Raw genomic sequence first — 14,710 nt, forward strand, 5'->3', positions numbered from 1 at the left:
CCCCACCCGTTTTCGGGCACGCCCACTTTCGTTAGAATTATCTAGCAGTTTATACTCAATGAACTCCTGCGAGAGTAAACTACTCGCCAATCACAGCGCAGGAGCCAGGATGCGCTAGCCAATCCCTGCGTAGCGGGCGGGGCCTGTCCGAATACGGGTGGGAAAAGCCTCACGCTGCTGAAGCAGATTCACCTGCATTTGTAAGAAGATCGCAGCAGATGAACTGATGACCCTCAGCGCGACTTTCTGCTTTGAGATGCGTTTTCTCCTCCTTGCTGGACTTTCATCTTAACCATGTCATACACACAGTTTGGCTACTCCTATTCAGCAGCCCCTCAGGTAAGTACACAGGGGAAAAAATACAGATATAATTCTGTACTTTTGTGCATCATTTAGACAGTTTCTGATGATCATGTATTTCAGTTACTATTAGAGTTACAACGTACTCAGAATGTCAGACAATGTGGGTACTTTTAAGACAAAACAACTTTCTTATTATTTTTTTATACATGTTATTAAGATATTAATTTTATCTGTTATTATTTTGTGTTGTGTGATGTAAACATCACATTTGATGATCTTATTTAAGTAATATTTAAAACATTTTATAGCCTTTTCCAACATATTAGAAACTCATAGCATAAACAGCAAAGGATGTGCAGAAAAATATGATATGAAGCTGCTTATTCACCTGGTTCTAATTCAAATTTTATGTTCCACCTTAAATGTAAGTGAATGTAACTGCTGCACTGTTTAAGGTGGAACGGAAAATTCCAATAAGAAGCTGGCAAATGAGATTCAGTCTCATTGTAACTTCTGAGTCAATTTATATGGGAAGTTAATCTGTGAGTGTCAAGAACCTTTTAAAGAAGCTTATAACGTAAACGTTCTGCACCAATTTAAGGTTCTTTCTGTAATGTTTCAGAGATTCTTTCAAATGTAAACACATTCTTCACACTCTCCCTTACTAGAAAGGTTCATTAAGGACTCATCTACTGAAAGGTCCTTTAGGAAAGCAAAGCTGGTTCTTCTTTGAAATGCGCCAGATAGCTTCCAGGACCAGCTTGGAGAAATCTGATCTTATTCATCTCCTCCTACAGCTCCTGTGGTCCTCCAACGCTTTGGGTGCATGCTATGAGTCTGGCAGCGGCTCGTCATTAGACGCTGGAGTAGTAGCCTCCCCCCAGAGCTCTCTTTACTGTCCGGTGTATGAGAGGAGGCTGGTGGCCTCCGCGAGGCATGACCTGAACTCTACTTATGGGAAAAACCACAGCTATGGGACTTACAGCTCATATGGGACGGATTCAACTTCTCTCTATTCTCTGGTGTGTATTTTACTTGAGCTGTTTTTATATATACTAGAAAAAGTTCTTGATTAAGTTTTACTGTAATGTAGTAGATTTCATTTATGCAGAAATGACGTACACATTTCAATCAAATAATATTTTTTCAGCAAAAGGGCAGGCAGGGGTGGTCAGCAGCAGAGTTACAACACCACCGGTGCAGCTCATCGGCTAATCAATAAGCCTTTTATTAGTTGAATCAGGTGTGTAGGAGCAAGATCTTGCAACTGTGCTGTGCAGTGGAGCTCTAGGAGTGGAATGAAGAGGCTTGTACGCAGTCGTAGGCAAACGTTTGGGCACCCCTGGTCAAATGACACGTTTTGTGGATTTTGTAAGTGAAAATAAGTGCACGCTTCCTCTACAGAGAGTGCCTGATTTAATGCATATTTCTTTACTTAATTGAACATATTGGAAAAAAAATCAACCCTAAAATGGGATCTGTGCAAAACGTCTGGCACATTTTATCTTTTTTTTAACCATAAGAGCCAAAAAATAGAAATTGTGCATCAACGTTTATAGAAAAATGCCATATTTACATGTATTTACTGAAGAGGACGTGTTAAGTTATTTTCATATAGAAATTCAACCAGGGTTTGTTCATATTACCATAAGCTTCCTTTCTAAAAGGAGGCTTAACACCATGAATAAAGCAGTGTAAAGTACGTGATAATAGTAACTTCTTCTTTTAAAGTCTGAGGTACTCGAAAACACTAGAAAATGGTTTGGGATACAATGATAGTAAATAACTAGACAATTTGACTAAGCTAAATTGCACTGTAACACATTTAGCCCCCCTATATCGCCAGGGCCCACCAGCAAGTTTTATTACACACTTCCTATGAACACCTATGAATACCTCAGCCTGTTTAAACTGAAGTCTGTATAAGGGTCTTTCGTAGTATACACCCGTCTGTTGTCTTCTACTTACTGAATCTAAGGAAACTGAACCTGAGATGTGCATTTTCCAGTGATTTTCCTGTTTATGACATTATAATGAAACATAGCATAAGTTCGTTTGCACTTACCACCTGGCTACTCCAAAGAGTTAACCTATACTATTTTTTACCACATACAGCAGAAATATAGCCATTTTACTTACTGTCCAAAACAATCAGTGAACCTACACATGTCTCATAGGTTTAATAGGAAATGTTGATGATGGGAAAATAATAGAACATCTGACAAATGAATGAGCTCTTAGGGAACTATTTTGCATGTACCTCCCCACCCTGAATAGGAAAAAAACACTCTAGGCCAAATCCTCCTCTCAAAACAATCGTAGAACAATGTCCAAGGCATCAGGCAGCAAATTCATAACCCTTTGCAAAATAACTTGTGATTAAGTTTTTAGAGGTGTTAAGCTCTTTGGGTGTCTGGTTCCTATCAACACCACTGTGAAGAATTCCTACTCCAGACGTTTCTCTAGAATGGTGCATTTCACATCAAACCCCTTGATTCCCCTTCAAGGGCTAGAATCTGTTGGGCATTTTAATACTCTATAGTGTGACTGTCTGTGTACTTGCCCTCAAAATAAGTAAGTACTTTGGAGTTTTTACCAAACATTTACCAATTTAATAAAACTAATAAGTGCTAGAGCCTGTTTGGCATTTCAGCGTAATCTAGTCCGGCTGCCTTGGAATTTGCCATCATTTTACCAAAATAAATCCTTGTACTTTGACATTTGTACCTCTCAGTTACCTGCTTAATACCTAGAGCTTAAGAGACTGTAAAAGAAGCTGCTTTCTACTGTTTAGCAGCTGTTTGCTCCTTTACTTTCTTAAAGGGGAACTCCACTAACTTTCTGCATAAATAAATAAATGGATGTAAACAAAGTCATTCAGAGCAGTTTGATGTGAAAATGTGCCAATCTAGAGAAACGTACAGAGTCAGACCCGTTCACAGTGGTGGCGATAGGAACCAGAGGTCCGAAGCATTTAACACTTAACGCTACATCTAAGAAAATGATTATATAAATGATTTTGAACATAACGATGCCCGAGACTTCGTTATATAATATTTTTGAAGCTTTGGTCATCAAAAAACAGATTTTTCTAAAAAAAAAAAATCCCCCGTAGCAGAGATACGTGCAGGGCATTGTAAAGCAAAATAGTCCCTCAACATTTTTTTAAAAAATATTACATATAAAAACTTGACACAGCAGACATGTGTAGGTCCTGTGGTCATTTTGGATTGTAAATAAAATGGCTATATTTGTGTTGTAGACCTTGTGACCTCTGGTTCCTACCAACACCACTGTTAAAAAAATCAAAAAATCGAAACCATTTCACATCAGACCACTCTGAACGACTTTGTTTGCTGCCTTTAAGTGCACTGGCCATCTTTGGCTCTGGTGTCAGTGTAAAAGGAGGGAGTGGTGTGTGTTGAAAAGCTTTCAAGCTTGCTTTTCATGCCTGTGCTCATGCTTAATGTGATGTTCTTGTGGACAGAGCAAGCTTGGTGAGAAAGATGGAACAGGGTCAGCACATGGAAGGGTCTCTCAAGGTCCAGCTTACTACCCATGTGATCATCCATTTGGACAGTATGAAGGATATGGGTAAGATATAGGATTTGTGGAAGTGAGAGGACTGTACAATATATTGCTTGTTGTTGTTATTATAATATCGATGTCTCACAAGGCTGTAATATGCAAATGAGTCTTCTAACCAGTAAGAATGCTTTTTTTACTGTGTGACCAGTCACAGCTGCAGATGAGTTTTTATGTTGTTTTAGTAAATTAAGATATTCAAGTAATACAACAAGAGTAAACTACGGTTGTATGTGAAAGTTTTAACGCCCCAGTCAAATGAAATGTTCTGTTTATTTTATAAATAAAAAATGAGTTAACATATCTTCTACAGAGAGACACTTAAATATGTATTTTTTTCTTAAAAATGTTAGTGAACAGGTTTTATCTATTGGCTGAATGTCACATACGGGAAAAAACAAAAACATAAAATGTTAAGGTGCTATGCTTTTTGCACAGGCCACATTTTCTGTTTTCATTTTTCTCTTAATATGTTAAACTCAGTAATTGAAGGGTGTATTAAAATGCCAGGGGCAACAGTGGCAAGGAAAAACTCCCTCAGAGCTGAGGAAGAAACCTTGGGAGGAACCAGGCTCACCGGGGGGGACCCATCCTGCTCTGGTCAAACTACCTACAAGTGATTACACTACTAATATTAATAGCAGTAATATTGGTATTAGGAATAACTAGGAGTCTATGAGAACATCAGCGTAGGGTGGGCAATATATTATATTATGTATATATATAATAATATAATATATATATATTATAAAGGACATGGTAACTTATTTTTACGTGGAAAATCAACAAAACATGTTATTAGATCAGGAGTACCAAACATTTTCTGTACAGCTTTACACTAGTTAAAATAATGCAGGCAAACTTTTAACCATATCATTGATTGACCAGTGCAGTGTAATATATTTCAAGATATTTGGGAATCACAGTATAAATGCAAGGACACGTTTCCCTCATTATGCAGCTGTAAAAAGCAGGTTTAATGAGGCTCTTTGCATATCGCTGCTGTTGGAACAAAACCTCATATCTCCAAAATGATAACTTTATAGGAGAAGGAAAAAACATACAGTATTTTTAACATAAGTCAGTGGAACCAGACTTTTTTCCAAGCCATTTTGGGTCATTTCTTTTGGGCCATTAATCATGAAATTTACATATAATGTAAAGAGCAACAAGCATTTTCAATTTATATAAAAAAAACAACAAAAATGGAGATACAAGGCTTTGTTCCGACAGCAGAGGTCTAAATGTATCATAAAACTCCAAACTGTGCAGTTGCGTAGTTATAAAACACTTATAAGACTATGCACCCCTTCAAGGTACGGATCTATGGATGTTAGTACAAGAAGGAAAAACGCCACCAGAGAGACCACCAGCACCCTGAAAGCGTGGCTACAGGAGCACAAGAAGAACCCATACCCCACCAAGGGCGAGAAGATTATGCTGGCCATTATCACCAAAATGACCCTCACCCAGGTGTCCACCTGGTTTGCTAATGCCAGGAGGAGGCTCAAGAAGGAGAACAAAATGACCTGGTCCCCCCGCAACAAAAACTCAGACGAGAAAGGCTGCGATGAAGACAGCGACGATGTTGAGGGGTCACAGGAGGAGAACATAAAATCTGAGAAAGAGCCTGATGGTAAGTAATTCTGTATTTGGTCTCTGATGAGCAAATATAAACCACAAGACTGTGTTAGCAGTAGACTAAGACTAACTCCTCTCAGTTTGACCATTTGAATTTTTACTATTTTGCACATACACTGAGTTGCCATTCATTACACAGACCTAGAACCTCAAACCTGTACCAAAAGTCAGAGACCACCAGTCATTACTCTTAAACATTTCAGCGCATGATTCTTTGGGGAACCTTTAGTGTAAATGATGTGTGAGTGTGAAGAATCTTTGTAAACATTGATAAACCTCCTCAAAATTATGGTTCTTTAGGGGTCTTTAGTAAAGAAAATGGTTCTCTGTGGAGCCATAAACTCTCAAAGAACCCTCTGCATGATTAAAGGGTTCTTTGCATCATTAAAGGATTCTTCAGATTGATGGAGAATGTGCTATAAATGGTTCTATACAGAACCTTTTTTGAAAGGGGTTCTAAAAGGCACATTCTCCATTAATCTGAAGAACCCTTCCATGATACAAAGAACCCTTTTACAATGCAAAGGGCTCTTAAGAGTTCATGGTTCTATATGGAACCATTTTCTTTACTAAAGAACCCTTGAAGAACCATCCAACTTTGAAAAGGTTCTTCACATTCACATATCTCATTTACAAAAATGATTCATGATGTTTTTTGTGCACGATATCATAGAAGAACCACAGTTGGTTTCCTGAGAAAGATGGTTCTTTAGAGAACCCTTTTTTGTAAATGAGATGTAAAGCACCATGTAAAGCTTGCAGAATATTCACACAATGGAAAGGTTCTAGGAAATGTTTTTAAAATGGCATAGAACCTTTACATTATGTGGAGGATATTTTAGAAGAACTAAAATGGTTCTCCAATGGCGCTGCTTAAATAATGTGGAATGTTTTTAATGATGCACTCCTAAATATATGGATGCCAAAATGGGTTCTCCAGAGTGAGGTCACATAAGAATCACTTTTGGTTCCCTAAAGAACTTTATTTAAAATGAGAACTTTTTAAAGGGCCCATATCATGGAAAATTTCATTTACAGAAAATGGTTTCTAAAAGGGTTCTCTGCATAAAGCCATAGAAAAACAACTTTTTACTCAATAAAAACGATGAATGAATGGTTTAGGGAATTTTTTGTGAATGATATGACAACAGAGTGAGTGAATGAGTAAGTGAGTGATTGAGTGACTGAATGTGTGAGTGAGTGACTGAGTGTGTAAGTGATTGAGTGACTGAATGTTTTGAGTGAGTGAGTGAATGAGTGAGTGAGTGAGTGTGTGAGTGACTGACTGAGTGTGTGAGTGAGTAAGTGACTGAGTGACTGAATGTGTGAGTGAGTGATAGACTGAGTGTGTGAATGAGTGACTGAGTGAGTGTGTGAGTGAATGAGTGAGTGAACGAGTGAGTAAGTGAGTGAATGAATGACTGAGTGAGTGTGTGAGTGAGTGAGTGACTGAGTGTGTAAGTGAATGAGTGAGTGATTGAGTGACAATGTGTGAGTGAGTGAGTGACTGAGTGTATGAATGAGTGAGTGAGTGAGTGAGTGAATGAGTGAGCGAATGAGTGAGTGCGTGAATGAATGAATGAGTGAGTGAATGAGTGAGTGAGTAAGTTAGTGAGTGAGTGTGTGAGTGATTGAGTGACTGAATGTGTGAGTGTGTGAGTGACTGGGTGTGTGAGTGAGTGAATGAGTGAGTGAGAGAGTGAGTGTGTGTGTGAGTGAGCGAGTGAGTGAATGAGTGACTGAGTGAGTGAGTGTGTGAGTGACTGACTGAGTGTGTGAGTGAGTAAGTGACTGAGTGACTGAATGTGTGAGTGAGTGATAGACTGAGTGTGTGAATGAGTGACTGAGTGAGTGTGTGAGTGAATGAGTGAGTGAACGAGTGAGTAAGTGAGTGAATGAATGACTGAGTGAGTGTGTGAGTGAGTGACTGAGTGTGTGAGTAAGTGAATGAGTGAGTGATTGAGTGACTGAATGTGTGAGTGAGTGAGTGACTGAGTGTATGAATGAGTGAGTGAGTGAGTGAATGAGTGAGCGCGTGAATGAATGAATGAGTGAGTGAATGAGTGAGTGAGTAAGTTAGTGAGTGAGTGTGTGAGTGATTGAGTGACTGAATGTGTGAGTGTGTGAGTGACTGGGTGTGTGAGTGAGTGAATGAGTGAGTGAGAGAGTGAGTGTGTGTGTGAGTGAGCGAGTGAGAGAATGAGTGACTGAGTGAGTGAGTGTGTGAGTGACTGACTGAGTGTGTGAGTGAGTAAGTGACTGAGTGACTGAATGTGTGAGTGAGTGATAGACTGAGTGTGTGAATGAGTGACTGAGTGAGTGAGTGAGTGACTGAGTGTGTGAGTAAGTGAATGAGTGAGTGATTGAGTGACTGAATGTGTGAGTGAGTGAGTGACTGAGTGTATGAATGAGTGAGTGAGTGAGTGAGTGAATGAGTGAGCGAATGAGTGAGCGCGTGAATGAATGAATGAGTGAGTGAATGAGTGAGTGAGTAAGTTAGTGAGTGAGTGTGTGAGTGATTGAGTGACTGAATGTGTGAGTGTGTGAGTGACTGGGTGTGTGAGTGAGTGAATGAGTGAGTGAGAGAGTGAGTGTGTGTGTGAGTGAGCGAGTGAGTGAATGAGTGACTGAGTGAGTGAGTGTGTGAGTGACTGACTGAGTGTGTGAGTGAGTAAGTGACTGAGTGACTGAATGTGTGAGTGAGTGATAGACTGAGTGTGTGAATGAGTGACTGAGTGAGTGTGTGAGTGAATGAGTGAGTGAACGAGTGAGTAAGTGAGTGAATGAATGACTGAGTGAGTGTGTGAGTGAGTGACTGAGTGTGTGAGTAAGTGAATGAGTGAGTGATTGAGTGACTGAATGTGTGAGTGAGTGAGTGACTGAGTGTATGAATGAGTGAGTGAGTGAGTGAGTGAATGAGTGAGCGCGTGAATGAATGAATGAGTGAGTGAATGAGTGAGTGAGTAAGTTAGTGAGTGAGTGTGTGAGTGATTGAGTGACTGAATGTGTGAGTGTGTGAGTGACTGGGTGTGTGAGTGAGTGAATGAGTGAGTGAGAGAGTGAGTGTGTGTGTGAGTGAGCGAGTGAGAGAATGAGTGACTGAGTGAGTGAGTGTGTGAGTGACTGACTGAGTGTGTGAGTGAGTAAGTGACTGAGTGACTGAATGTGTGAGTGAGTGATAGACTGAGTGTGTGAATGAGTGACTGAGTGAGTGAGTGAGTGACTGAGTGTGTGAGTAAGTGAATGAGTGAGTGATTGAGTGACTGAATGTGTGAGTGAGTGAGTGACTGAGTGTATGAATGAGTGAGTGAGTGAGTGAGTGAGTGAATGAGTGAGCGAATGAGTGAGCGCGTGAATGAATGAATGAGTGAGTGAATGAGTGAGTGAGTAAGTTAGTGAGTGAGTGTGTGAGTGATTGAGTGACTGAATGTGTGAGTGTGTGAGTGACTGGGTGTGTGAGTGAGCGAGTGAGTGAATGAGTGACTGAGTGAGTGAGTGTGTGAGTGACTGACTGAGTGTGTGAGTGAGTAAGTGACTGAGTGACTGAATGTGTGAGTGAGTGATAGACTGAGTGTGTGAATGAGTGACTGAGTGAGTGTGTGAGTGAATGAGTGAGTTAACGAGTGAGTAAGTGAGTGAATGAATGACTGAGTGAGTGTGTGAGTGAGTGAGTGACTGAGTGTGTGAGTAAGTGAATGAGTGAGTGATTGAGTGACTGAATGTGTGAGTGAGTGAGTGAGTGAGTGAGTGAGTGACTGAGTGTATGAATGAGTGAGTGAGTGAGTGAATCAGTGAGCGAATGAGTGAGCGCGTGAATGAATGAATGAGTGAGTGAATGAGTGAGTGAGTAAGTTAGTGAGTGAGTGTGTGAGTGATTGAGTGACTGAATGTGTGAGTGTGTGAGTGACTGGGTGTGTGAGTGGGTGAATGAGTGAGTGAGAGAGTGAGTGTGTGTGTGAGTGAGCGAGTAAGTGAGTGACTGAGTGAGTGATTGTGTGAGTGTGTGAGTGAGTGAGTGATTGCGTGAATGAGTGATATGTGTAAGTGTGAAGAACCTTTTAAAGTTTAATGTCCGCATAATGTAAAAGAAACCCCAAATTGCTTCTATGCTTTTCTAAACATTCAAAAAGAGTTTTTTAGACCTTGAAAATGTTCTTCACACTCACAAATCTCTTGGATCTTTAGGGAACTAAAGTGGTTCTTCCATGGCATTGTTTAAAGAACCCTTGCGGACAACTTTTAAAGAGTGTGGATGAGGATGATCCCTCTGTTGCAACACAGTTTGTCAGCCCCCTTCCAGCCAATATATCAAAGGAAAGAGACCACTGTAGGACCACCACAGAGCAGATATTATTTGGGAGGTGGACCTTTCTCAGCACAGCAAATGATATTATGGAGGCTACTGAGGTTTTGAAAAACTATGTGCTGTATGTTCCTTGATTTCAGACAACCCCAGAGCAGACGATGCAGATTTGCCACAAAGTGATTTGGAGGATTTGGACCTAACGGAGTCCGACAGCTCCGAGTGCGAGCCTAAAGCGTCGTTTACTGTGAGCACTCATCCAGACTCACAGGACTGCACGAGTCATCGCTTCAGAGAGCCTCTCTTACACATCTCTCTTCCAGAGATGTCTGGTTTTGGTAAAGCCTGCTTAGGATCTACAGCTGATGGCAGCCACCCTGCAAAGGCTTTCTACGGTCGACAAGAAGGACAGACGGCCGAGACCAAGCCCAAAATCTGGTCACTAGCACAGACCGCCACTTCATTAAACAATGCTGACTACCCATCATGCATGCACAAAGATCTAGGCGTGAGGTCATCCTCTGTCGAGTGCCATTTAGACTCAGACTTGGCAGAAAGCCAGCAGGACTCTGCAGTGTCCAGTCTCAGAAACTGGATAGACGGTGTCTTCCAGGATCCCCTGTACTCCCAAAGCAACTTAAACCAAACATTCTCCAGCTCTTCCGGACTGTGGGCGGGCTCCAGCAGCTGTCCAACGTCAGAGAACACTGTTCATGGACTGCAAGAGCCGGTTACCTCTGCTCAGCTTACATAATCAACTGGAATGGTTTTTAATACGCACTCTTAAAAGTAAAGGTTAGAGAAAGGGTTCTTTGGCACTTTCCACAAAGAAACTTTCAAAGGATGGTTCATTAAAGAGCCAAGTCTATAAATAAGAAACTTTTTAAAGGGCCCATGTCATGGGAAATTTTCCAGTTTTTTTTTAATTAAAGATACTACATTGTTGCTGTCTTGCAAAAACCTTGTATCTCAATTTGTGCTTTTTTTTTGCTTAGTTTGAAAACGTCTGTTTCCCTTTGCATTGTATAAAGATACCATGATAAATGGACTAATCTAAATGACCCAAAATGACTTCCTACCTAAACTTCCACTTTAAAAACACTTTTTTTCCTTCATTCTCCTGTAAAGTTACCATTTTGGAGATACAAGGTTTTGCTCCAGTAGCAAAGATATGGAAACAATGTTAAAGTTTCAGAACTTACTATTCCTTCTCCATTCCATACAGTTCATATATCAGAAGGAAGCTACAAAACAGCCCAATTTGAAAACGTCATTTCTGTGATGTCACAAATATACAGTACATATATATATATATATATATATATATATATATATATATATATATATATATTTATTTCCATCCATTCAGCCTCCAGCAGTTAGTGCTGCCCATTCATGCACAAAACCTTGTATCTCTTGTTTCTCCATTTTCTGTTTTTCATTTTTTTGCCATAATTTGAAAACACCAGTTGTCCCTTAGAATATGTGACAGGTCGTTAATGAAAGGACCAATAGAAATGCTCCACAATTGCTTGGAATAAAATCTTTTTTCATTAGCTTATATTGAAAGTTATGAATATTATTCCATCTTCTGTAAAGTTTTAGAGATGTTTTGGCTAAGAAATGATGCACACACACGTCTGTTTTTGGTGCACAGAAAAACGTACGATATGGGCCCTTCTATATCAGTAAATGTTCTTCCAAAAGTCCAAACCAAGAACCATTTATAAACCTTTATTTTTAAGACTGTATTAAATATTTTGTAGATTTGCTGAATTCATCACCAATACTGCAGTATTACATATGCAGCTTATGTTGAGCATGATCTACAGAGAAGCCTATTGAACACTTATGAACACAAACCTGGTTTACAGCACTGAATAAAGTGTTCAGTGTTTATTCAACGTTAGGAAACGCCCTGTGTTATTACTAACAACGCATAGGGAAATCTGCTGAATCATCTGTTTCAAAGGTTAAAATTAAAAACACTTCAATTAAGATAGATTTAGAGAGAAAAACACATTTCCACCTTAAAGAAATGCAGCATTTTTACCCCAGAATGTTTTCCCAGTGATCACTACTGTATGATAGCACACCACAAAGACATGCCAATCTAATTTATTACTTATCTCACCGAAATAAAGGGTTGCTTTATGAAGAAAGCATGAAATTGTCGTTCACTGTCCACAGTGCTGAAACATCCACCCTGCTTAAAAAGGCAAATTTCTCTCTCCCTCTTTCTCTCTTGGTTACAATGCTTTCATATACACTCACCGGCCTGTTCAATTGCTTCTTAACACATAGCTAATCAGCCAATCACACAGCTGCAACTCACTGCATTTAGGCGTGTAGAGGTGGTCAAGACAACTTGCTGAAGTGCAGACCGAGCATCAGAACGGGGAAGAAAGGGGATTTAAGGGGCTTTGAACGTGGCGTGGTTGTTGGTGCCAGACGGGCTGGTCTGAGTATTTCAGAAACTGCTGATCTACTGGGATTTTCACGCTCAACCATCTCTAGGGTTTACTGAGAACGGTCAGAAAAAGAGGAAATATCCAGTGAGCGGTCAGTTGTGTGGATGAAAATGCCTTGTTGATGTGAGAGGTCAGAGGAGAACGGGCAGACTGGTTCCAGATGATAGAAAGACAACAGGAACTCAAATAACCAACCAGAATCTCTGAGGAACGTTTCCAACACCTTGTTGAAAGTCTGCCATGAAGAATTAAGGCAGTTCTGAAGGCAAAAGGGGGTCCAACCTTTTACTAGCAAGGGGTACCTAATAAAGTGGCCGGTAAGTGTATAATAATAGACATAAGCAGCTGTAAATTGCATCCTGTCATCCTGTAACAGATCAGTAAAAGGTGACATGCAACAAGTAAACAGATCATCTGTACATATGCTGAAGTCAGTCATATATACACTGAATTTAAAGTGTAAAAAATAACAAAAAGATTATTTACATATACATTCCATAAAACCCTGTTCATAAAGGCGTTGATTTTCATTAATTATTCCTGTCTATCTTATTATGTGGCGCTGCAGAGTCAGAAAACCTGCTATGTCAGCTCTATTAAGTGCTACATGGACAGAGGCCATTTCTATTGATAAGGGACGATCACCGGCACCAAAAGTAATCAGTTCGTCCACCAATAGAACATCTCACCACCTCCCGGAAGCCTAGTCTAAGTAATCTATGTTGATTCCTGAAGGAGTTGATTATCCAGATCCTGTATTTCTGTCACTACAATAAGTGTTTAGTAGCTCAATGCAGTTGAGCTGGTAGCTGGCAGATGTGAGTAGAAATGAATTAGACTTATTTAAAGGGGGATTGTGCCATTTGATTATAAAGATGTAAACAAAATCATTGATAATGTTTAATGTGAAATGCTGCACTGTAGATAAAATGTACAGACTTCTATTTTCTTCACAGCCGTGGTGATGTGAAGCAGGGGCTGCAGTGTCAAAAGTGCAACTAGCTATTATATTATGTACCATTTTCCCTTACAGTCCTCTGCATGTACAGCCTCACCATGACAGGTACATGGGTGTGTGTGTGTGTTAGTCCAAAGGTTTGTCTGAAAACTATTATTAATCAGGGTCTCGGACATCAGGCAGCCCATGTGTAACCCGTTCAAGCAATAATAATAATAATAGATCTTACTAAAAATAATAAATATTAAAAATCTTTCTATGATATCTGGTTCCTGTCAGCAGCACAGCGGGCAAGTCTGACTCAGTAAGTTCCCTTAGAACGAAGTATTTCACACCACACGACACAGAATGATTGTTTACATGTTTACATCTTATCAATATAATTATGCAGAAAATGTGAATGCAGGAATTTCCCTTTAATGGGCCCATATTTTGAACTCTTTTTAAATAAACAGTTGTAGTGTGTAAGTTGGAAGGTATACTGTTCATGATGGGCTGTAGTTACATTTAGTTTGATGGATTTAAGTAAAAATTTGACGGACCTGTAGGTTTCTGAGTAGCTTCAAATGCTACCACCTTTACTTAAGCTCAAGCACATTTGAGTGTTTGAGGAATGTAATTGTTATTCAGTTACACTCAACAATACAAGTGTTGTTGAGAGTCTGCCACGAAGAATTAAGACAGTTCTGAAGGCAAAAGGGGGTCCAACCTTTTACTAGCAAGGTGTACCTAATAAAGTGGCCAGTGAGTGTACTTTTTAAATTTCATTCTTTTCCTCCTGATCTGCTTTGTTGTTGCTCACATCTCTCACTTTGGAGCTTTAATGTTTTATATCAGACCAAAAGGATCTCCAAAAAGAGAAAAAAAGAGCCTAATGATCTTCACTTCCTGCGCTGATAGACACCGGATGTAAGATGTTCCACTGCAGGTCTATAGAGAACTTTCCTGGAGGGAAGCGTTTCAACTCAGGTTGTTTTTTAGTGGCTATTAAAAGTCACTGTTCCATTGCTGTAACAATGAGAGGTGGACAGTAACTAGTTACGTTTAATGACATTTTCTGATGGATTTGTATGTTTCTGAGCTGGGAAAGAAGTCTATTTGTCACACAGCCACTTCACATTTAACTTCATCTCCCAGTTTTCTTTTTGGATTCTGTCGGGTTGGTTCAGCTCCTGGGCTGCTTAACTCTCTCATTTCTCACATCAGCATTGTATTTCAGACCAAAGGGATCCCAAAAGGAGAAGAATAGAGCCAAACTTCACCTCCTGTGCTGGTAGATAGTGGATGTACTAAGTAGCTCCACTGCAGTGCTGTAGGGAACTCAGCACTGAACAATATGATCTTCATTAAAGCAACATTGAAGTAAAACTACTTTTACTGGAATTTGGTTTTAGACAACTCTGGTAGTTGGGCAGTTTGTAATTTCTTATGAATTAAAGCAGCATTCAA

General features: G+C 39.8%; 1 protein-coding gene across 1 annotated transcript; it reads left to right on the forward strand.

Moving 5' to 3' along the window:
• The first annotated feature begins 269 nt into the window (after positions 1-269).
• irx4b (iroquois homeobox 4b) lies at positions 270-10,628 on the forward strand. Its single transcript, XM_017708638.2, has 5 exons — positions 270-339; positions 1,101-1,325; positions 3,791-3,897; positions 5,205-5,524; positions 9,976-10,628. Exons 1-5 carry the CDS (start codon positions 295-297, stop codon positions 10,584-10,586), a joined length of 1,308 nt encoding a protein of 435 aa, XP_017564127.2. The 5' UTR covers positions 270-294; the 3' UTR covers positions 10,587-10,628.
• The last annotated feature ends 4,082 nt before the right edge of the window (positions 10,629-14,710 follow it).

Source organism: Pygocentrus nattereri, chromosome 27 (genome assembly GCF_015220715.1).
Source record: "Pygocentrus nattereri isolate fPygNat1 chromosome 27, fPygNat1.pri, whole genome shotgun sequence".
Lineage (NCBI taxonomy): Eukaryota > Metazoa > Chordata > Actinopteri > Characiformes > Serrasalmidae > Pygocentrus > Pygocentrus nattereri.